This window comes from Pan troglodytes, chromosome 21 (assembly GCF_028858775.2).
Source record: "Pan troglodytes isolate AG18354 chromosome 21, NHGRI_mPanTro3-v2.0_pri, whole genome shotgun sequence".
NCBI classification, from domain to species: Eukaryota; Metazoa; Chordata; class Mammalia; order Primates; family Hominidae; genus Pan; species Pan troglodytes.
This window is the reverse complement of record NC_072419.2, coordinates 51872527-51896149: the sequence shown is the minus strand read 5'-3', so window position 1 is coordinate 51896149 and position 23623 is coordinate 51872527. Positions and strand designations below refer to the sequence as shown.

General features: G+C 39.5%; 2 protein-coding genes across 3 annotated transcripts; one reads left to right on the top strand and one right to left on the bottom strand.

The window, feature by feature from the left end:
- Positions 1-211: 211 nt before the first annotated feature.
- Positions 212-23623, top strand: WFDC9 (WAP four-disulfide core domain 9). The gene is made up of 5 exons (XM_001156299.4): positions 212-293; positions 16807-16900; positions 21318-21466; positions 22752-22899; positions 23422-23623. Exons 3-5 carry the CDS (start codon positions 21376-21378, stop codon positions 23450-23452), a joined length of 270 nt encoding a protein of 89 aa, XP_001156299.1. The 5' UTR covers positions 212-293; positions 16807-16900; positions 21318-21375; the 3' UTR covers positions 23453-23623.
- On the bottom strand, positions 300-1756 carry WFDC10A (WAP four-disulfide core domain 10A). Of its 2 annotated transcripts, none has more exons than XM_003316968.4 (2): positions 1591-1756; positions 300-626 (listed from the first exon to the last, which is right to left on the bottom strand). In XM_003316968.4, the coding sequence occupies exons 1-2, from the start codon at positions 1679-1681 to the stop codon at positions 478-480; spliced, it is 240 nt and encodes a 79-aa protein (XP_003317016.1). In that variant the 5' UTR covers positions 1682-1756; the 3' UTR covers positions 300-477. The 2 variants fall into 2 exon arrangements, with proteins under 2 accessions (XP_003317016.1, XP_001156364.1); XM_001156364.2 differs by having other exon boundaries at positions 405-608; positions 1591-1682.

The following is a 23623-nucleotide window of genomic DNA, read 5'->3' as shown; positions in this document are numbered from 1 at the left end:
CCCATCTCATGCTTAATGGGTCCTTCTGACTCCAGGGTGAGAAATGTTCTCCTTAGCATCAGGAGATGCTGCACATGAGCAGTTCCTCCCCCTGGGAGTACTGGTTCAGTGAGCAAAACAGCAAGGGGCTGGGCATCCTGAGGGCTGGCAGGGATACGTGGGGCAAAGAGGGAGAGGGAGGGTAGAGAAGCATAGCCAGGGAGAGAAATTGAACACCAGGACGCAAGACGAGTGGGGCATCTGTAGGGGCTACAGTGGGCTCTCAATGATCACCTGTAGTGGCAGCAAAAGAGGTAGGATCCCTGGGCATTTGTTCTAGTTTATTTGACGGGGACAAGGGGTTCAGACAGTAGAGAGGGCGGCATTCCTGTTGATGTTCTTATGCTGGTGACTTGAGGTCCTTGTGCTTCGGATGTGGGCACAGTCTTGGATAGAGGAGTTGGGAAGCAGGATGCACATCCCGGCCCACTCTCCCACTCACAGGATGCTCATGCAAACATTCCCACAGTAGGTAGAACAGCATATGTTATTTGCTTGACAGTCTCGGTGAGATTCACATAAGTGTTTGCATAGATATAGTTTAGGCTGCTGCTGGCAGACTTTGATTTCTGGGGATAGCTGTGTTTCTGACAAGGAGAATAGAACGGTAAATAAATGCAGCTTCCTAGAGAACATTTTTCTCAAGCTGAAGCCTCCTCCAAGACCCTTGAACCCAGGTCTCAGTCATGATACTCCTGGATTCCTTCTTCATAGAACTACCTTCCTGCCCATCACCAAATCCTAGTGATTGGTCATATTTTAAATCCTGTCTCTCCACTGTACACCTTACCCCATTAGACCACAATGCCTGGGCTTCCTGGACCTTCTCCACACACCAGCAATCAGAACTCCATCTCCCTTGCTAGTCATGGCCTTGGTGAAGTCACCACCAAAGAATCTACAGTCTGATCCTGAGAGCTCAAAGAAGCATGAGACATCTTTCAAACTCTCTCCTAGTCTCTGAACAGTAGAATTCAGAGATGAGGATCAACTTGCCTCTTGTCTCTCCCTCTATTCTGCTCACTGTCACTGTCTCTAGTCTTCCTGCCCCTTCTTTAGTTCCCTTTCCACCGCCACTCTCCTTGCCCCTTTGATGATAACCTTAACTTGGCTCTGTGTACCCCAACTTTTGCTTGTCTTATGTCCTATTTCCCTACACTTATACCCATTCTACACCTACACCTACCGTCATAACCACTTCTGAATCTTTACTCCTCACAAATGTGCATAAATCAAATAATAATTGTCTTGCTTTCCCCACTGGATTCTCAGCCCTGGTGCACCTTTCACTATGGGATGTGCCATTTCTCTCTAAGTATTGAGAAGGAACAGCAAAATATGCAGGTTTCTTCTTCATTCCCATTACTATTCCCAGGGCCAGCTAAGGGGCTGGAGGGCCATGGTTTGGGACAGTCCAGAGTCTACACAACATTGTGGTCAGAGCTGGATATGCAGAGAGTTTTCAACTCCTAGGTCCTACTCAGACTGGACACAGGCCCTCCATTCCTCCTACCCAATTCCCCCTCACCCATCCAGCAGCCCATCACCTACTCTGCATCCTCTTCTTGTCACGGTATCCTCCCTGGGCCTGCAGCAGCAGCACACAGAGAACCAGGACAGGCAGCAGAGTCTGGGGTGCCATGACTCTGACCAGATCGTGAGCCCTAAGTCTGGCCAGGTTGTCTCAGACTTCCCTGCAGAGCTGTCTATGGAGAGTGAAGGAAGGAAAGAAGGAATGATCTTTAGCTCCTCACTGCCTCTACTGGCCAAGTCGGGGCAGAGCAAGAGAGTCCTTGCTTCCTCCTTTTGCTTGCCCCTGGCCTTGTCCTTCGTCATGTGGGATAGGGCTTCCGCAGGAATGACGCCTCCTCCTCTCACATAACCAGTCTTGTGTTCTTGCCGATAGAATGAAAGATATCATTTATTTCTGCTTTCTAATTACAAAATGTTTTATGGAAAAAAGAAAAGAAAAAATATATTGTTAAAAAGAGTTGCTTAGAATTAACTGATGTTTCATTGAATTATCTTTAATTTCTCTCCATATTTAATATAAACAATCCTTTTAATATAAACAACTTTTGTTATCTATTTTTGCCACCCTTATTTAATCATGTAAGTATTTCTCACAATGTGGATTTTCATAATTGCACAGCTCTCACTTAAATGCTAATAATCAAGTATTTGTATTGTACTAATTACTAATAATCTAGAGAATGTCATATTGAGTATTTTTATTTATAAATCTTTGATTTCTTTAGACTGAGAGAGCTAGAATTCCTGAGTGAAAGAGTAAGTAGCTGTTTCATATATAAATGTATATAAACACATACACACATATACATATACAAATTTAAACACACATATACACACAGAAAGAGAGACTATTGTAGGGCATGGGACAGAAGGGCTAATGGAGAAACATAGTAAATATCTTAGAGCTCAGATAGGGGGAGAGACCTATCAGTCAAAGGCTTGGCAGGCTGTCCAGGAGGAGGTGGTCACTGACCTTGAATATCATGAAGGAAATGAACTCTCAGAAGTGAAGATGTTTCTTCTTCCCTAACAGGAGAAAGAGGGGACAACCTAGGGTCACTGGACTCCCAATAGGCATGCAAGCTGGGAAGAAGATCACCCTCTTCCTCTGATGATGATAATCTTCTAAAGATTTGAACCTCTTTCTGACATTCTGAACTCCTAATGCAGTCTCCTTCAGTCCACAGTTGTAAGTTACATTCAAAGGAAGCTCTCTAGCCTTTCCCCCATATCTCACCTTATGCACCTTCCTCTGTATCCTTTGCGATATCCTTTATAATTCAAAAATTCTGATATTTGTACCTATAGTTTACAGAGTGGTATTTGACCCTTCCCAAAGGCTCTCTCTTTCCTAGTTTTTCTTTTTGTCCACTCATAAATGAACAATTTAGAGACTGGACACTGTCATAACTATCCTAGCAAAGAGGGGTTATATAGAGGAGAATCATCATCTCAAATAGAAGCTGCATTTTCCTTACCCAAGCATCTTGCAGCCAGTGCCACAATGTAAATATTTTGGCTAACAGACTTGTCACTACTAGGTCAAGACCCTAAGAAGATGGCAAATCTCTTTCACACTCTTTTTCTTTTCCACCAGCTCAGTATAGATGACGACAAGGTTCTAGAGCCTAGTGAAGCCAAAAGGTGAAAGGAGCCTGGGTCCTTGGCTTCTTTTATCACATGAAAAAAGGATACCCATTGTTTTAGAATACTCATTTTGAATTATTATTTGAGCAAGAAATAAAAAGTATATTGTATTTCAGTTATTATGTGATGGAGGCTTTCTGTTAAAGCAGTCTAGTCAACATTGTGGCAGGCTCAAGTACTGACATTTATAAGGGGAAGGATTTATGGGTATATAGAAGGTCTATACTTTATACATTCAAATTATTGATAGAGTAGTAAATTTAGTAAAGAGATGGGTAATTTGAACATTATGATTAATAAGCTTGACTTAATTAAAATATACAGAAGTCTGCATAGAAAAACTAGAGGAATACATTTTTCTCAAGCACGAATAAAACATGTACAAAAAGTGACTATACATTAGGCTATAAAAAAAGTCTGAACAAAATTTTAAAGAATTACATCACAAAGGACATAGTTTCAGACTATAATGGAAAGAATTAGAAATTAGTCTAAAAAAAGACAATTACTCAAAACTGAACAGAAATTTCAAATTAAAATGTATAAGTCAGAGCTTCCAGGTGGCTACCACTGAACACTTAGAGGTTGTTGGAGAGCAGCATGCTCATGGAGGGCATGGAAGCTCTCTAGCCTTTCCCCATATCTCACCTTATGCACCTCTTCCTCTGTATCCTTTGTGATATCCTTTATAATTCAAAAACCTAGAGGAAATGGATAAATTTTTGAACACATACAACCTACCAACACTGAACCAAAAAGAAACAGAAGAACCTGAACAGACGAATAACAAGTAAGGAGATTGAATCAGTAATAAAAAGTCTCCCCCAAAACAAAAGTCCAGAACCATATGGCTTTACCACCAAATTCTATGACCCTTTAAATATAAATTAATACCAATTCTTCTCAAACTATTCCAAAAAATTGATGCAGCAGGAATTCTTCTTAGCTCACTTTTATGAGGCCCGCATAACCTTAATACCAAAACCAGACAATAACAAGACAGCATAAAGAAACCCACAGGCCAATATCCCTGATGAAAATAGGTGCAAAAATCCTCAACAAAATACTAACAAACCCAATTCAACAACACATCAAAAAGATAATGTAGCATGATCAAGTGGGATTTATCATACGAATGCAAGAATGGCTCAATGTACACAAATCAATAAATGTGATACTTCACATCAACAGAATCAGGGACAAAACCATACGGTAATCTCAGTAGATACAGAAAAAGCATTTGATAAAATTCAACACCACTTTATGATAAAAACTTTCAATAAATTATGTATGAAAGGAAAGCACCTCCACATAATGAAGATCATATATGACAAACCCACAGCTAACAATATACTTAACGGTGAAAAGCTGAAAACTTTTCCTCTAAGAACTGAAACAAGATATAGAGGAAAGGCTAGGGAGCCTCCATGCCCCTCCATGAGCATGCTGCTCACTTTACCCACTCTTATTCAACGTAGTACTGGAAGTCCTAGTTAGATCAATCATGAAAGAGAAAACAGTAAAGGACATCAAAATTGGAAAAGAGGAAGTCACATTTACCCTGTTTGCAGACAAGCTCTTATGTAGAGAAAAACTTAGACTCTACCAAGAAACCTGTAGAACTCATAAAGAAATTCAGTAAAGTTACAGGATACAAAATAAACATACAAGTCAGTGGTGTTTCTATGCACAATGAACTAGTTAAAAAAAGAGACCAAGAGGGCAATCCCATTTATAACAGCTACAAATAAATATCTAGGAATAAATTTAACCAAGGAGATAAAAGACTTCTACATTGAAAACTACAAAACACTGATAAAAGAAATTAAAGACTTCTACATTGAAAACTACAAAACACTGATAAAAGAAATTGAAGAGGATACAAACAAATGGAAAAACTTCCCATGCTCATGGATGGAAAGAGTTAATATTGTTAAAATTACCATACTACCCTAAACCATCTACAGAGTCAATGCAATCCCTATTAAAATACCAGTGACATTCTTCACAGTAATATAAAATAAATCCTAAAATATGTATGGAACCACAAACATCCTAGAATAGCCAAAGCAATCCTTAACAAAAAGAACAAAGCTGGAGGGAACAGGTTTCAAGACTTCTAAATATACTACCAAGCTCTAGTAACCAAAATAGCATAGCACTGGCATAAAAACAGACACGTAGACTAATGGAATAGAATAGAGAACTTAGGGCCAGGTGCAGTGGCTCATGCCTATAATCCCAGCACTTTGGGAGACCGAGGCAGGTGGATCACGTGAGGTCAGGTGTTCGAGATCAGCCTGGCCAACATAGCAAAACCCCATCTCTACTAAAAGTACAAAAATTAGACGAACATGGTGGTGCACACCTGTAGTCCCAGCTACTCTACTCGGGAGGCTGAGGCAGGAGAATCACTTGAACCTGGGAGGCAGAGGTTGCAGTGAGCCAAGATTGCACCACTGCACTCCAGCCTGGGCAACAAGAGCAAGACTCTGTCTCAAAAAAAAAAAAAAAAAAAAAAAAAAAAAGAATAGAGAACCTAGAAATAAATCCATGCGTCTATAGCCAACTGCTTTTTGACAAAGATGCCAAGAACATTCACTGGGGAAAGGATAGTCTCTTCAGTAAATGGTGCTAGGAAAACTGGATATCCATATGCAGAATAATGAAATTAGACCTTCACCTCTCACCCTATACAAAAATCAGCTAAAAATGGATTAAAGATCTAAAGGTAAAACCTGAAACTGTAAAACTACTAGAAGAAAACACAGGGGAAATACTTCAGGACATTTTCATGATCTTACAAAAAGATTTTTAATATAAGATCTCACAACCACGGGCAACAAAAGCAAAAATAGGTAAATTGGATTATATCAAACTAAAAAGCTGCTGCACAGCAAAGGAAACAATCGACACATTGAAAAGACAATCTACAGAATGAGAGAAAATATTTTCAAAGTATTTGATATGGTTTGGCTCTGTGTCTCCACCCAAATCTCATCTTGAACTCTAATCCCCACGTGTGCAGTGAGGGACCTGGTAGGAGGTGATTGGATCATAAGGGCAGTTTCCCCCATGCTGTTCTTATGGTAGCGAGGGAGTTGTCATGAGATCTGATTGTTTAAAAGGTGCAGTTTCCCCTGCATGAGCTCTCTCTCCTGCCACCATGTAGGACGTGCCTTGCTTCCCCTTCACCTTCTGACATGATTTAAAGTCTCCTGAGGCCTCCCCAGCCATGTGGAACTGTGAGTAAATTAAACCTCTTTTGTTTATAAATTACCCAGTCTCAGGTAGTATCTTCATAGCAATCTGAGAACAGACTAATACATTATTCATTTGACAGGGGATTAATATCCAGAATATACAAGAAACTCAAACATCTCAACAGCAAAATCACAAACAATCCAATTTAAAAAATGGGCAAATGATCTGAACAGACAATTCACAAAAGAAGACATACAAATGACCAACAAATACATGAAAAAAATGACTTCATTGTTCTCTCAACATCACTAATCATCGGGGAAATGCAAGTGAGAACTATAATGAGGTATCATCTCACTCCAGTCAGGATAGCTACAATAATAACAAAATGACAAAAAATAACAAGTGCTGTTGACCTTGTGGAGAAAGGGGAACTGTTATACACTGTTGGTGGGAATATAAATTAGTACAGTCACTATGGAGAATGGTATTGCAATTTCTCAAAAGCCTACACATAGAACTCCACTACCATATGACCCAGCAATCCCACTACTAGGTATTTATCCAAAGGAAAGGAAATCAGCATATCAACATATGTACCCCCATGTTTATTGCAGCACTATTCACAATAGCCGAGATACAGACTCAGCCTAGGTGTCTAACAACCGAGGAATGGAGAAAGAAACTACGATGCAAATATACAACACAATCCTATTCAGCCATAAAAAGGAATAAAATCCTGTGGTTCATGGCACCATGGCTGAAACTGGAGGACATTATGTTCTGTGAAATAGCCAGGAACAGAAAATTAAACAACACATAGTCTCACTCATATCTGGAGAAAAGTCGACCTCATGGAAGTAAAAAGTAGAACAGCAGGTACTAGAAGCTAGGAAGCATAGTGGGAAGGGGAAGATAGGGAGAGATTTTTTTGTTTTTTGAGACAGAGTCTTGCTCTGTCGCCTAGGCTGGAGTGCGGTGGGACGATCTCGACTCACTGCAACTTCCGCCTCCCAGGTTCAAGCCATTCTCCTGCCTCAGCCTCCTGAGTAGCTGGGACTACAGGCACGTGCCACCATGCCTGGCTAATTTTTGTATTTTTAGTAGAGACGGGTGTTTCACCATGCTGGCCAGGCTGGTCTTGAACTCCTGACCTTGTGATCTACCTGCCTCAGCCTCCCAATGTGCTGGGATAACAGGCGTGAGCCACTGTGCCCAGTGGGAGAGATTTGTTAAAGGATACAACGTCATAGCTAGACAGGAGGAATAAGTTCTAGTGTTCTATAGCACTGTAGGATGAGCATACATAAGAATAATATAATTTCAAATAGCTAGAAGGAAGATATTGAATGTTCCCAACACAAAGAAATGATAAATGTTTGAGATGACGGGTATGCTAATTACCCTGATCTGATCACTGTACATTATACATATTGAAACATCACTATGTATCACATAAATACGTAAAATTACTACTTGTCAATTTAAAAACTTTTTTTTTTTTTGAGATGGAGTTTCTCTCTTGTTGCCCAGGCTGGAGTGAAGTGGCATGATCTCGGCTCACTGCAACCTCTGCCCCCTGAGTTAAAGTGATTCTCCTGCCTCAGCCTCCTGAGTAGCTGGGATTACAGGTGCCCGCCACCACACCTGGCTAACTTTTGTATTTTTAGTAGAGACGGATTTTTACCATGTTGGCCACTCCTGACCTCAGGTGGTCCACCTGCCTCGGCCTCCCAAAGTGTTAGGATTACAGGCATGAGCCACCACGCCTGGCCTAAAAACATCCAAAACCTACACCACAGATCTGATTTTTCTGCACAAACAGAAAAGAATAAGAGGAGTTGCTTGATGTGCCATCTGAAATAAAGATGCAACAAAATCCAGATTAATTTTGGGATCTTTGTAACAATCCCCAAATCCTTGAAGCTTCCATCTGTTTGCTATTTTCCTGGCCTAATTTTGTTTTTCTTGGTGAATAACTGTATGACCATTATAATGAAATGTGTCAGCTTGGGCTCCTCTGAATTTCTCTCTGGGTGTTTTACCCAGATCTTCATAGCTAGATTGTCAGCTGGTCCCATCCATTAGTTTCCCCCTCACTCCTGAGCCATTTCTCAAACATGCACACTTAGCTTAACTTAACCTAAACTGTTTTAGGTTTGACAATACAAATCTGTGTAGGTTTGCATCACCTCCCCCATCAAGTTGAGCTGGTTAATGGGATGAGAATAACAAACCTATGCTTCCTTTTGGCCTTCAAATCAAACCTAGCAGTGAACATCACATTTATATGAAATGTTTCTGCACTCACACTGAATGACTGATAGCAAATAATACAGAATTAATTAAAATCATGCATAAAATAGACATAATTAATATATGTAAATAGATTAGAGTAGATATTGGCATCATTTATTTCCAGATTTTGATGGCTATGTTGTGTTTATGTAGAAGAACTTGTCTTTCTTTAGAGAAAATGTACATGACAGCATTGGGGGTGATTGGGCACCATTAAGTAACTGACTCTCAAATGTTTCAGGGAAAAGAAGTTATTTTTACTGTACTTTCAGTTTTTCTGCTACTTTAAGATTGTTTCAAAATAAAAAGGAAGATTAAGGTATGTGGAAGCGAGAGGTATAAGTGTAAACATCCAAATAATAGTTCTAAAAGAAAAAGATTTAGCAGGTTAAAAAATATTTAATGAAACAATGCATTGAAGTTGCCCCAAATGAAAGAACTATTAAAGATCTCAGACTGGAAATGATCATAAAAGAATAGAGAAAGAAAACTTGCATATCTAGCCACATTATAAAATGTAGGAACATCAAATACAAATAAATTTAAAAATACTCTATAGAGAAAGATTAGATCACCCAAAGAAGAATAATCAGACTGAGATTACACTTTCAAATAGTGACAATAGGACAAGAAATCAATAGAGTAGCATTTTCAAGATGTTTAAGGTAAAAACTTTTCAAGTGAAAATTTACATCCTGAACTATGAGGGCACAATAAAATTGTTCTAAGACATACGAAACATCAGAATGCTTACCACACAAAGACCCTTTTTGAAAGCCTGCTTGAAGGATGTGCTCCACTAGGAAAATAAATCTAGAACCACTATACAAAAGTATATGGGCAATGTGAGTGAATATGCTGGGGATTCCCAACGCTATCCCCAGGTTCAGTGCTTTACTAGGAGGACTCACAGGACTCAGCACATAGTTTTTCTTGCAGCTATGATTTATTACAGTGAAAGACTACAAAGCAAAGTCAACAAAGGGAAAAGGTGCAAGGGGCAAAGTCCAGAGGAAATCAGGTGCATGCTTCCAAGTGTCTTCTCCCAATGACCAGTGGAGCCACACAGGGCATGCTGAATTCCCCCATCGATCAGTTGTGACAACATGTGTGAAGTGTTGTCTACCAGGGAAGCTCATGAGAGACAAACACAGTGTCCAAGGTTTCTATTGGGGGCTGGTCATATAGCAGCTTCTGCCTAGCATGTACCAAAATTCCAGACTCCCAAAATAAAAGCAGATATCTACCATAAACCAAGTTGTTTGTACAAACGGTTGAGGCACAGTGAGCCATACTTGTTTGTTCTGAGAACAATGGGAACTTTCTCAAAATTCAGGCTTATGGATGCCAACCAAGAGCCAACCTTGTAAGCAGGACTTTTAAAGATAGCAACTGCAGGCCTGCCATGTCAACAGTTTTGCATAGTGAGAAGTCAATTCATAAAGTTTGGTGTTGTCTAAAAATTTAGGGATTAAGAAGAAAGTGGAAGGAAGAGATAGAAAGAATAAGAGAACACCAATATCTATTATAATCATGAACTAAAAACTGTCTAGAAAATATCAAGGTCAGAAGGTAAACTAAAGGGAACAGTTAGCATACTGAAAGAGCTGTCTTGTTTTAGGAAAACTTAGAAGTTTTAGAAATCTTTAAGTCTATGTGGAAAAGTAATGTGGGCTTAAATAAAAAATCCTCTAAGGGATCAGAATACAATAATGGCTTTTAAAATAGTAGAAGATATTTCATTCATCCAATAGATGTCTGAAGAGAGAAATAAAAACAAATATTTAAAAAGCATGATAAATTAAAAATATGAAATAAGATGCCAGAGATAGGCCCTAACATAAGATTGTTTTCTATAAGAATATTTATTAAAGGTAAATGGGTTAGAGACATTTATTAAAAGACAGAGATTCTCAGATTAAAATTTTTAAATGATTTAACAATGTGTAATTTCCCAAAAGTAAACAAGTAATTTAAAATAAAGGAATAAAAAAGGATGCCCCACCAAATATGAATTAAAAAGAAAGATGATATAACAATTTAAATATCATATAATATAATTAACATTCAACATAGAGGACATGACACAATTTAGACAAGAATATTTTATACTGGTAAAGAAAAACAGATCAAGAAACCTTAACAATTGTATATATGTGTACACACACACATACACACAAAATGGCCTCAATAAATGAAAATAAATTATCTATACAAAGTTGTAGATTGAGCAGTTTTTTTTGTTTGAGACAGAGTATCACTCTGTCACCCAGGCTGGAGCACAGTGGTGCTCTCTTGGCTCACTGCAATCTCTGCCTCCTGGGTTCAAGTGATTCTCATGCCTCAGCCTCCCGAATAGCTGGGATTACAGGTGTGTGCCACCGCACCCAGCTAATTTTTGTAATTTTAGTGGAGACGGGGTTTCTCCATGTTGGCCAGGCTGGTCTTGAACTCCTGGCCTCAAGCAATCCACCCACCTCTGCCTCCAAAAGTGCTGGTGTGAGCCATCACACCCGGCCCAATTGAGCAGGTTTGAGTACTTAGTTACAATGACTTAGATTACAAAGAAAGCCTAAAAAATTCCAAATGATTAATGCCATACAATATTTTCTTTTGAAAATGCAGGAAAATAGAAAATCAATACCAAAAGCAAATCCCATATGTCTGAAAAACAAATAACGCTACTTAATAATCCATGGCTCTCATACTTAAAAATACTTACAAAGTATTTAAACTGGATGATCATAACTACACTTACATGCCTGCCTTCCTCCCTCTTTTGTGCTATTTTTCTTTCCTTTTCTTTTTTGTTGAGACAGAGTCTCGCTCTGTGACCCAGGCTATAGTGCAATGGCATGATCTCGACTCACTGCAACCTCCGCCTCCTGGGTTCAAGTAATTCTCCTGCCTCAGCCTCCTGAGTAGCTGGGATTACAGGCACCCACCACCACGGCTGGCTAATTTTTTGTATTTTTGGTAGAGACGAGGTTTCACCATGTTGGTCAGGTTGTTCTCAAACTCCTGACCTCTGGTAATCCACCCGTTTCAGCCTCCCAAAGTGCTGGGATTACAGGCATGAGCCACCACGCCCAGCTGTGCTATTTTTCATGCATGTTACATCTTTATGTTTTAAGCCTAACAATACAATTGAATGATTATAATCATTGTTTTATACAGTTGTCATTCCAATCTGTTAAAAATTATTAATATCAGATTTTATATTTACCTACATAATTACTTTTATCTGTTCTCTTTGTTTCTTAATGTAGATCTCATTACTACCTGATGTCTTTTCTTTTTAGCTTTAAAGCTTTTCTCTAGTATTTTTTGAAAGGCAGACCTGGTAGCAACAAATTCTCTCAGTCTTTGTTTTTCTGGGAATGTCTTTATTTTACCTTCATCAGGAAAGGATAGCTTTGCTGGATATAGAATTATTGGATACAGTATTTCAGATACTGCACTGGGAAATTCTTAACTAAAATAGAAGAGTGTACAGATTGTCCTAAATTCTGCATAGCTTGATCCAGAATCATGAGTGGCAGGAGTCCTTGGCACTCCTCGGCTACTCATTAGTGACTGTGCTCCTCAGCTCTCCAGCATCTGGGCCACACAGAGCAAAAGACTATGATCGTCATGCATGGAACATCATTTTGCTGCCATATAAATAAATATCTTAGAAATCCATAATTCAATCACTCTAGGTTTGGCACCATTTTCAGTCCCTGTCAAAATTTCCTTCAGTTTGTTCCCACACCTTTTTACCTTGGTTCCAAAGCTCTTTGTCTCTGTACTGGTCCACCTTCATCAGCCAAGTCCCTGGAGTCCAGACATATACTTCCTGCCCCTCAGTGCACTCAACATACAGGCATACCTCATTTTATTACACTTTGCTTTATTAATTAATTTTTGCTTTATGGATGTTGCATGTTTTACAAATTGAAGGTTTGCAGCAACCCTGCATTGAGCAAGTCTTTTGGCACTATTTTTCCAACAGCATGTTCTCACTTATGTCTTTGTGTCACATTTTAGTAATTCTCAAAATGTTTCAAACTTTATTATTATTATTCTTATCATTATATCTGTAAGGTGATCTGTGATCAATGATTTTTGTTGTTACTATTGTAATTGCTTTGGAGTGCCACCAGCTGTGCCCATAGGACATGGCGAACAATAAATGTGTGTGTGCTCTGACTGGTCATTTGCCAGTCTTGCTCCCTCTTCTCAGCCCCTTTATTCCCTGAGACACAACAATATTGAAATTGGGCCAATTAATAACCCCGCAACAGACTCTAAATGTTCAAGTGAAAGGAAGAGTCCCACATTTCTCACTTTAAATAAAAAACTAGAAAAATAATTAATCTTAGTGAGGAAGGCATGTTAACAGCTGAGATAGGCTGAAAGCTAGGCCTCTTGTACCAAATAGCCAAGTTGTGAATGCAAAGGAAAAGTTATTGATGGAAATTAAAAGTTCTACTCCGGGAACACAGGAACGATAAGAAAGCAAAACAGCTCTATTGCTGATATGGAGAAGGTTTTAGTGATCTAGACAGAAGATCAAACCAGCCACAACATTCCCTTAAGCCAAAACCTCATCCAGAGAAAGACCCCAACTCTTCAATTTTATGAAGGCTGAGAGAGGTGAGGAAGCTGCAGCAGAAAAGTTTGAAGCTAGCAGAGGTTGGTTCATGAGGGTTAAGGAAAGAAGCCCTCTCTAAAACACAAAAGGGCAATGTGAAGTAGCAAGTGCTGATGGAGAAGCTACACAGCAAGTTATCCAGAAGATCTAGCTAAGATACTGTTGGCCCTTTAACAACACAGATTTGAACTGTGCGGATTCATTATACATCCTCAAGGAACTTTATGATGATCCACTTCCATTTAATAAATAGTAAATCTGTTTTTCTTCCTTATGATTTTCTTAATAACATTTTTTCTGTAGCTTACTTTCTTGTAAGAGTAAATGGTACACAAAATACATATAGCATACAAAATATGTGTTAATCAAATGTTTATGTTATTAGTAAGGCTTCTGGTCAACAGTAGGCTATTAGTTAGGCATGATGGTGCACACCTATACTTTCAGCTACTCAGGAGGTTGAGTGGGGGAAGATTGTTTGAGCCAGTAGTTTGAGACCAGCCTGGGGAACATAGTGAGACCCCATCTCAATAAAAAGAATATTTCAGGCATGGTGGTGTGTGTCTGTAGTCCTAGCTACTTGGGGGGATGAGGAAGGAGGATCGATTGGAGCGGGGAGTTTGAGACAAGCCTAGGGAACATAGCAAGACCCTGTCTCTAAAATTAAAAATAAAACAGTGGGCTATTAGTAGTTGGGTTTTTGAGGAGTCAAAAGTTATACATGGATTTTCTTTTTAAATTTTTTTTGAGATGGAGTCTTGCTCTGTCACCCAGGCTAGAGTGCAGTGGCACAATCTGCGCTCACTGCAACCTCCGCCACCTGGGTCCAAGTGATTCTCCTGCCTCAGCCTTCTGAGTAGCTGGGACTACAGGTGCCTGCCACCATGCCAGGCTAATTTTTGTATTTTTAGTAGAGATGGGGTTTCACCTTATTGGCCAGGCTGGTCTCGAACTTCTGACCTTGTGATCTGCCCGCTTTGGCCTCCCAAAGTGCTGGGATTACAGGCGTGAGCCACTGCACCTGGCCTATACATAGATTTTTAACTGTGCAGGAGTTCAGTACCCCTAATTCACATTTTGTTCAAGGGTCAACTGTAACTGATGAAGGTGGCTACAATAGACATCAGATTTTCAATGAAGACACAACAGCCTTATATTGGAAGAAGATGCCATCTAGAACTTTCATAGATAGAAGTCAATGCCTGGCTTCAAATCTTCAAAAGACAGACTGACTTTCTTGCTAGGGGCCAATGCAGCTGGTGACTTAAAGTAATAATGAGCCAAAGCTCATTTATCATTTCAAAAATCTTAGAGCCCTTACAAACTATGCTAACTCTGCTCTTGCTCTGCTCTATAAGTGAAACAGCAAAGACTGTGTGACAGCATGGTATACTGAATATTTTAAGCCCACTGTTTGGTCACTCAAGAGCTCTGATGGAGCTATATGAAGAGATTAATGTTTTCATGCCTGCTAACAACATTCATTCTTCAGCCCATGGACCAAGAGATAATTTTGACTTTCAAGTCAAAATTATTTAAAACATACATTTTGGAAGGCTATAGCTACCATAGATAGTAATTTCCCTGATGGATCTGGGCAAAGTAAATTAAAAAATTCCTGGAAAGGATTCACTATTCTAGATACCATGATTCATGGAAGGAGGTCGACATGGCAGTATTAACAGGAGTCTGGAAGAAGTTGATTCCAATCCTTATAAATGACTTTGAGGGTTTCAAGACTTCAGTGGAGGAAGTCACTGCAAATGTGATGAAAATAGCAACAATGAGAATTAGAAGTGCAGCCTGAAGATGTGACTGAATTGATGCAATCTCATGAGAAAACTTGAGTGCATGAGGAGTTGCTTCTTATAGATGAGCAAAGAAAGTGGTTTCTTTGAATGGAATCTGCTCCTGGTGAAGATGCTGTGAACATTGTTGGAATGATGACAAAGGATTCAGAATATTGCATAAACTTAGATAAACCAGCAGCACAGTTTGAGAGGATTGACTGAAATTTTGAAAGAAGTTCTATTGTGTATAAAATGCTATCAAGCAGCGTTGCATGCTATGGAGAAATCTTTCTTGAAAGGATCAATCAATTGATGTGGCAAACATCATTGTTCTTATTTTAATAAATTGCCACAGCTACCCCAACCCTCAGCAACCACCACCCTGATCAGTCAACAACCATCAACATTGAGGGAAGACCCTCCACCAGCAAAAAGATGATGACTTGTTGAAGGCTCAGATAATCATTAGCAATTTTTAGTAGTAAAGTATTTTAAAATTATGGTATGCACATTATTTTTTATACATAATGCTATTGAACACTTGACAGACTACAGCATAGTGTAAACATACCTTTTTAATATTTTAATAAGTAATAATGAAATTCATCATAAGAAAACTATTAGAAACTGTTTAGAATATGAAAGAGGTACAGTTGTATACTGAAACATATACAGATTTGTATCAGAAGTTTGCAAATTTTACTAGCTTTTTCAGAGAAACAACTTTCAACTATTAAATATTTCATTTTCTAGTTTAAATAAATATATAAATAAAAGACGTCAGGAAAACATACTTTTCATATGCACTGGGAAACCAAAAAAGTGCACTTGGCTCACTTTATTGCAATATTACCTTTTTTATGGTAGCCTGAAACTGAACCTGCAATATCTCCGAGGTATGCCTGTATCCTAGGAAGAATTTTATATTGACATCTCCTGTCACTGCGTATAATATTCCTGCAGACAGGCTTTGAGAGAAGGTTTACCCCTTGGAAGTCCCTGCCTCCTGCCCACTTGACTGTTCTCTTTTCTCATGAGCTAGTGATCTCCAAATCATGTGTATTGTGTGCCCAATATAATGCCCTTCCCTGACATTTGGTGAACAAATCCCTCTGCACCTCAACCAACAAGCTCATGGCAAGAACTTGGTGCTGGATTTGGTCACGTCGCTTCCTTCATTTGCTAGGTGGTCATCTACTTTTTCTAAAATTCTTCCTATTCAGTCTCTTTTTAGCTACATAAAAGTCAGAGGGCATTTGGTGGGAGATCTTGTTATGATTTTATTGGTAAAAGAGAATCAATACTGAGAAAGATAGAATGTTAAATAGGACAGACAAGAGGTCAAAGGTCAATGTAGACTGTTCCCAACTTCCTACATATGAATGGACTGAGATGTATTTGAGAGACTTTGGGGACATGTACTTCTGCTGGGGGTGGCCTGAGCTGCAATCCAGGTGCACAATGTTCTTCCCAGCTTATCAGAAGATCCCACCTGCACCTTAGAAAATTGAGTACGTCTGGATGGGTGAATATCAAAGGAAAGAATCTGTGATACAGCCAACATGTAGTTTCTGGGTAGAAATTAAAAATTGGTCACAACCAAAATCACCATTAAGTTCCTGGCCTTTGAACATTGTTTTTCTGCTCTTCTGCCCCCAGTTCGAGCCCCACTTCAAACAACTTCATAATAAAAGGCCAGACAAAAGAGCTGTCAGCCAGTTACTACAGACACTCAATGCAGACACCTTCAGAGGTAGGTGGGGATAAAGGTCTTGAGACATGAGCTTCTATTTGTGGCTTGCTTGGATTAATTCCTAGCCCAGATGGTGTCACTATTCCTGTGAGGTAGGGATTATTGTTTCTTTTGTTCAAATAAGAAAATTGAGAGGGGGTGACATGAGCTGTCTGAGGTTCCATAGGTAAAAGGGACAGAAACTAAAGATTTCAGCATTCCTGACACTAAATCCAGCACTCTGTCCTCTTTAACATTATCTGGAAAGCCAGATTGGTGGAGAGCAGTAGTTCTGTGTCTTTCTGATCCTGGGGGATCTTTGAATTGTCCTGCAGTTTGTCTCAGGATGACCAAAAAATTCACAGCACTCTGTATATGAGAAGTTGAGAAGTACCCAGCCTGGGCATAATGATGTTTCTTTTGTCTGGGATCATTTAGTACACTTGAGGGTGTGCAAAAAAGGAGACTAGGCATCCTCAGATTCCTGAACACCTTTAAGGGGCAAGGGGAAAGAAAGAAATAAAGAAAACTAGAGTAAGAATGAGGCCGTGTGAATGAACAGATTTCAAAGCTCTGGAAAACTTGGGTCTAGGGTGGTATTATGGAATACAAAGAAACAGCTTCATGGAATCCAATGCTTTGGATTTATGGTGTTCCTGTCACTGTATATCAGTATTCCTCCTTCTTTATGCAAAGGGCTGGTACCAGGAATCCAGAGGCCTACTGCAATCCATGCCCACTTTCACCCACTTACCTCATCCCTCACATCCCTGGCTGTAAGCAGATAACAGAGTATCTCCATGGTTCACCTGTTTTGCCATGTGCTGGTATATTCACATAATCAGAAGAACACTTTGAGGTTCTCAAGGACTCAGGCTCAAGGAATGAGTATCTTGCCATTGGTAGCTAGCAAGAGCAGGAGATTAGGGAGAGAAACGAAAGGAGAAGAGAAGCCCTTAAATTGTAGATCAGATCAGATATTTGTGTGTGTGGGGGTTCTACTCTTAGATGCTTATTCCTGCTCTCCAAGCTTCTCCATTAAGAACCTGTGTCTCTGCCAGCTTACCTAAGCGTGACTTGATGAAGTTGCCAAGCTAAGATGTTGTTGCTTTTGCCTCTGCTCGAATCTCTTAAAAGTGATTTGTCTAAAAGTCAATACATCTAATGACATGTGCCTAAAACTTGTATTTTTCACCTTCCAAATTTCACAGAAGCTAAGAGGAGAATACATTTTCAAAGTCTCCTCTGAAAAATTTGGCAGCTTTAAAATTTTTCTAGTATTACCTCTGCTTTTCAGCAGAGTCATTTTGGTGGATTCATCTAGAGCAGCATTGTTCAGTAGAACTTTCTGTGATGATGGAAAGGCTCCGTGCCTGAGAAATAAGGAATGTTAAATAGGACACACAAGAAGTCAAAGGTTGATGTAGACTGTTCCCATCGTCCTATGTATAAATGGATTGAGAAGCATCAGAGAAAGACTTTGGGGACAATAGCCACTAACTATATGTGACCATTGAATCCTTGAAATGACTGGAAACTAAATTTTGATTTAATTTAATGAGTTTAAACAGTCATAAGTGGCTAGTGGCTACCACATTGGACAGCACAAAGAAATCTCTTCTGCTCCATTGAAAATTTCTGAACAAATATAAAGACTTTTAGGCAGAGGGAAAATCACTGCCTTGTTCATGCAATGATGCAATTCATGTCAGAATTTTATCCTTTTCTTTGACTCTTATTTTCCTTCCTATCTGGTTCTAGAAAGGTAGAGCAATAGAGAATGGGGGGGGGGGGTAGATGGGAGAAGGCTGGGAAGTTTCCATTGTAATTACGTTCCTCTTCCACTCTTCTATTATTTATAGTTCAAATTTTTCTCTTTTCTAATTATAGTGGCTTAAACACTTGAAAATAATGTTAAAAAGTAGTCTTAATAGTGCATATCTTTTTTTCCTATTTCTAATTTTAATGAGAGTACTTTCAGTTTTATAATGTGGAACGCTGGATTTTGGATTGCAATAGTTAAATTTTTACAATGTTAAGAAAATGTCTATCTATTCCATTTTATTAAGATTTTTCTGCTGTTCCCATACTCCAGTTTCCCTTACCCCTCAGCTGTCACTCAGCTGCAGGCTATTTTATTTTCTTCCATTTCCTTATTTTTCTCCTTACCACTGATTACCATCTATGCATTTCCTTATCTTGTTTAACTAGAATGCCAGCTGTATAAATGGGAGGATTTTTGTCTGTTTTGTTCACCACTATATTCCAATACCCAGAACTTGGAATATATTCCAATACCCAGAACTTGGAATATATTCCAATACCCAGAACTTGGAATATAGTTAGGCACTTAATAAGTACTTATTGAGTGAATGAACTCCCGCCGTCTCCCTCCACACGCAGAGGCATAGAATCTAAACAGATTAAAATGTTAAGTGTAAAAAAAAAGTAAAAAGAAAAAAATTGTAATTGAAAATAGTTTTCAAATATCCAGAGGAGGATATTCTGAGCTTAATGCTGACAGTTAACATTTATGAAGTATATACTATATTCCAGGTCCTATGCTTAGTGTTTCATACATATTATTTAATCTTCCCAGTGACCCTATGAGATGAGATGAGTATTGATATTTTTTTCTGTAATATGGATGGGGAAAACCAGGCTCTGGGGATTATGTGGCTGGCCCAGGCTCCACGGCTAGGAGATGGTGGGGTTGGGATTCTAATTCAAGCCTATCTGACTCTGGGGCCCATGTTCTTTCCTCTTAAAATACCCATCAGCAAATAGTGTGGTGATGAAAATTACCTTTGTATAGCCTAGAGTAGAACAAGGGGTGGAGGGACATGCATTTGATATCCGGTAGGTGGAAATGTAACCTAACCCTTAGTGAGAGAAATGTGGCGGCAATTATCCAAAGCCTGGGAAAGACAATGTCTTTTGCCTAGAAATCTTTCTTCATTAACTCATGCTATAAAAATAACAATATATGTACCAAAGTTTTAACTATAAGGAGGTTCATCAGGACATTTTTATAACAAGAAGAAATTGAAACTATTCAGGTCTTGATGATATGAGGAAATGATAATAATATGTATGACTGAATTCTTGTCATGACTTGTATGATGTGAGCATATTTTTGCCTCTCCTGTATATTTCATTCAGAATTGTTAGTTTATTTCCTTGCTTCTTCAGGAAAATTTAGGTAGGTCTCCACAAATTTTATGTGATTCTCCAGTCATGAAACATCTTCTCAATATAATAAGTAAAATGTGCAGGCCCATGAAATTAGTCACAACTACATAAATTGTTCAGAACTATGGATTCCTCCCTCCCTCAGAAGTTCCAGTTATGGAACAGGACGTGGTGAATCTCTCTCCCCCGCCGCCCACCACCCCCACTCTGGCTCTTTGTAATTCTATTCCTCCACCCACTCTGGACTAAAGCAAGTTTCTGTCTCCTAGGGAGTAGAGGGAGGACGGACCAATAAGAGTAGTAGGAAAGTTCTTGTGTAATAGATACTATCATGAGCTGGTTCTGTGCTTCTGGTCTTGACTCTTTCGTGGGAGATTTCAAGGGTTCATTGGAAACATGAAATGTCGTCTGGCCATTTGCAGTTCAGATACTTCACAAATTAGAGCCCTCTTCTCTGCTACTACAGGCCGCTTTGGCCAGATTTAAAGTCACCCTTTAAAGTCTTCAGTCATGATTCAAGTCTACTGTGTTCCCATAGACTTCTAGGATCACATAGCAAGCTCAATGAGTCGTATTCATAAAACCTTTTCTCTCAACTTGGAATTAGGAGGCAGCATTCCGGCTTTCATGAGCAAAGCTTTTTACCAATAAAATTTCCTTCAAAATCTTCTCTACAATTCCTCCAACTTTGGACCATCTTAGTGCATTAAAGTTTTGAGTCCCCTAACAGTTCTTGGCCATCATCTTTTCTCAAGTCCTGTTATCTATCTGTAATTCCCTCTTAAATTGCTTTAGTGCCTTTTGTCTTAGGATCTTCACTAAAACTTCTTTACATCATCATGTTTCATATGCTTCAAAATAAAATATCAGGACACTTGATGTGTCCAATTTCATAAAAATAATGACTACAACATAAAAGTATAGACATATATTGATTATCTCTAGATGGTGGAATTGCTAATGCTTATTTATTTCCTCTTTGTATTTTTTATTTTACATATTGTATAATCTGAGGATTTATTGTTTTTAATCAGAGAGGAGAAATTCATTTTAAAAAGAAATAATTTTGCAAAGGAAGGGGTATGTAATATGAGATGAGAAGAAACCTGGGGAAGTCACTGGCTAGCCTGGGAGTTGCTTGGTATGCTACTGGGTACTAGAAAGGGAAAGAATAACATGATAGTCATAAGCACTTTCCCCCTGTTGCTTACCCTATTCTCCTCAATCCATTTTCTACCTCTAGCAGTATTGGGAAAAGACTTGCCTTCTGCCAGAACTTAACCCAAACACACACAGAGAGCACCATGAAGCCCTGGATTCTTCTACTCATCATGTTCATCTCTGGAGTTGTGATGCTTCTGCCTGTGCTGGGAAGCTTCTGGACCAAAGATCCCCGTGGGTGGTGTGAAAAGGGATGGGGTGCTCTGCCCAGTCCTGGGATGTCTATTGTAGCTGATTCAGGGTCTGCATTTCAAGAATCAGGCTTTAAAGGATCTCTTCTTAAGTAGAGATATTCAAGCAATATTAGGTTAGATGTTCCCAATTCCTTTAAGTTTTCTCTTTCAGCTCTGAAAGCAACACTAGGTATGTGAAAAGGGAACATATCTTTTGTCTATATTCCATCAGCTAGCAGGAAATAATATTTTCCAATATCAGACCAGTAGAGGAAAAACCAACACAGAGCTTCCCTCCAAGCCCATATTTTCAGAACCTTTGTGCCTCAGTTGGGTGAGCCTTTGATGAATGCCAAAAGGGTAATATTTAACACGTTAATTTAGTTGGAGGGGAAGAGTCTTTTAGAACATGAAAAATGGAAAAGACAAATAAAGGCTCCTTAGTGGGTCAAAGTTTGGGTTCATATGATAAGAAAATGTGGACAACAAAGGCACTGAGCAGGAGGGTTGTGGGCCAGGGAAATAAACAAAATTTATGGAAAGACTGACTTCTTAGGTGGCATCATCAGGGAAACAAATAGAAGGGGAGAAAAATGGCTGGGCACGGCGTCTCACACCTGTAATCCCAGCACTTTGGGAGGCTGAGGTGGGCGGATCATGAGATCAGGGGTTCGAGACTGCCCAACCAACATGGTGAAACCCCGTCTCTATTAAGATACAAAAAATTAGCCAGGCATGGTGGTGTGCTCCTGTAATCCCAGCTACTCAGGAGGCTGAGGCAGGAGAATCGCTTGAACCCGGGAAGTGGAGGTTGCAGTGAGCTGAGATCGTGCCGTTGCACTCCAGCCTGGGCGACAGGGCAAGACTCTGTCTCAAAAAAAAAAAAAAAAAGAAGGGGGAAAAAAGTAAGTTTCTATTCTCCCTTGGCTCAGTTTCCCATTCTGCAAATTGGCTATGGAAATTGGAGTTAGAGGATATTGCAGGCCCTGAAATCTAAGGTTACATGAGAATAAATTTGGTGGTTGGTGTCATATATGGTCAGGGTGTCCCAGGTCCTATCTTTAGAGTCTGAAATGCTGTAGGGACATGTAGATGGAGGAACACAGGCCATGCAAGGATGGTCTTGTGACAAGACACTGGTTATAATTTGAGGAAGGGATTTTCTTGGAAGGCAGAGAAATACTTTGTGGCTTGGAGCTCAAGTTTCAGAAGGGATTGTTAAGCTTAGTAAAGGTTTCTTTTCTGAGTTGTGAATAGACGGACCCTGCTAACTTCTTCCATCTCAGTTCTAGATATGATAAGAGAAACTGAGCAGTGCTGGGTACAGCCTCCATATAAGTACTGTGAGAAAAGGTGTACTAAAATAATGACTTGTGTACGTCCAAATCATACATGCTGCTGGACCTACTGTGGAAACATCTGCTTAGACAACGAGTGAGTTGGTTGGGGTGGGAAGGCTAGGGCCTGGGCATGCTTCATCACTGGTCCTTACCCACTATTCAAAAGACCGCAGCCACCCAAATCCTGGTTAAAGAAATAGGCAGCAAAAGACAATGTCCTCCTATCTCCAAACCTAGGCTGCTCCTCACTGCAAAATAAACCAAGACACCAACATGAGGTCCTCTACTTTTTTCTTCACTCTTATTCAGTTCCCTTTGCTTCCCTCAACATATCACCCAACAGTTCATACATCCCTCCTTTATCCAAAGTTCCAATTACTAACCCCTTAGTTGGGCGTCTCCATGGGCCCTCTACTCTCAGCCAGGCCCAAGGAGACCTGGTATCTATCTGTCTGTTCAGTTGGCAAACTTCTTGGGGGAAATTGCTTAAAAGTGGGTAACTTCTGATTTAACAGAAGAATTGCTGTCCTTTTTCATCTGGGGCCTAGGATGCTATTAATTTTAGAAATGGATTTATCCCAGGATTCTTGACTTTTGACTAACTTTTCTCTTCTAGAGAGCCCCTTAAATCAATGCTAAACCCCTAGATTCTATTGGCCGATCACTACTGTGGGCTGAAGGATGACCATCTGGTCTAAGAAGAGTGCTGCCTACTTCCTTCTGGGGACACCCACTGGCTCTAGCTGGTAACCTTTCTGCTATTTCCTTGACCTCTTTACCCTGAAGCTTTTGTCAAATAAACTGCTACATCAACCTGA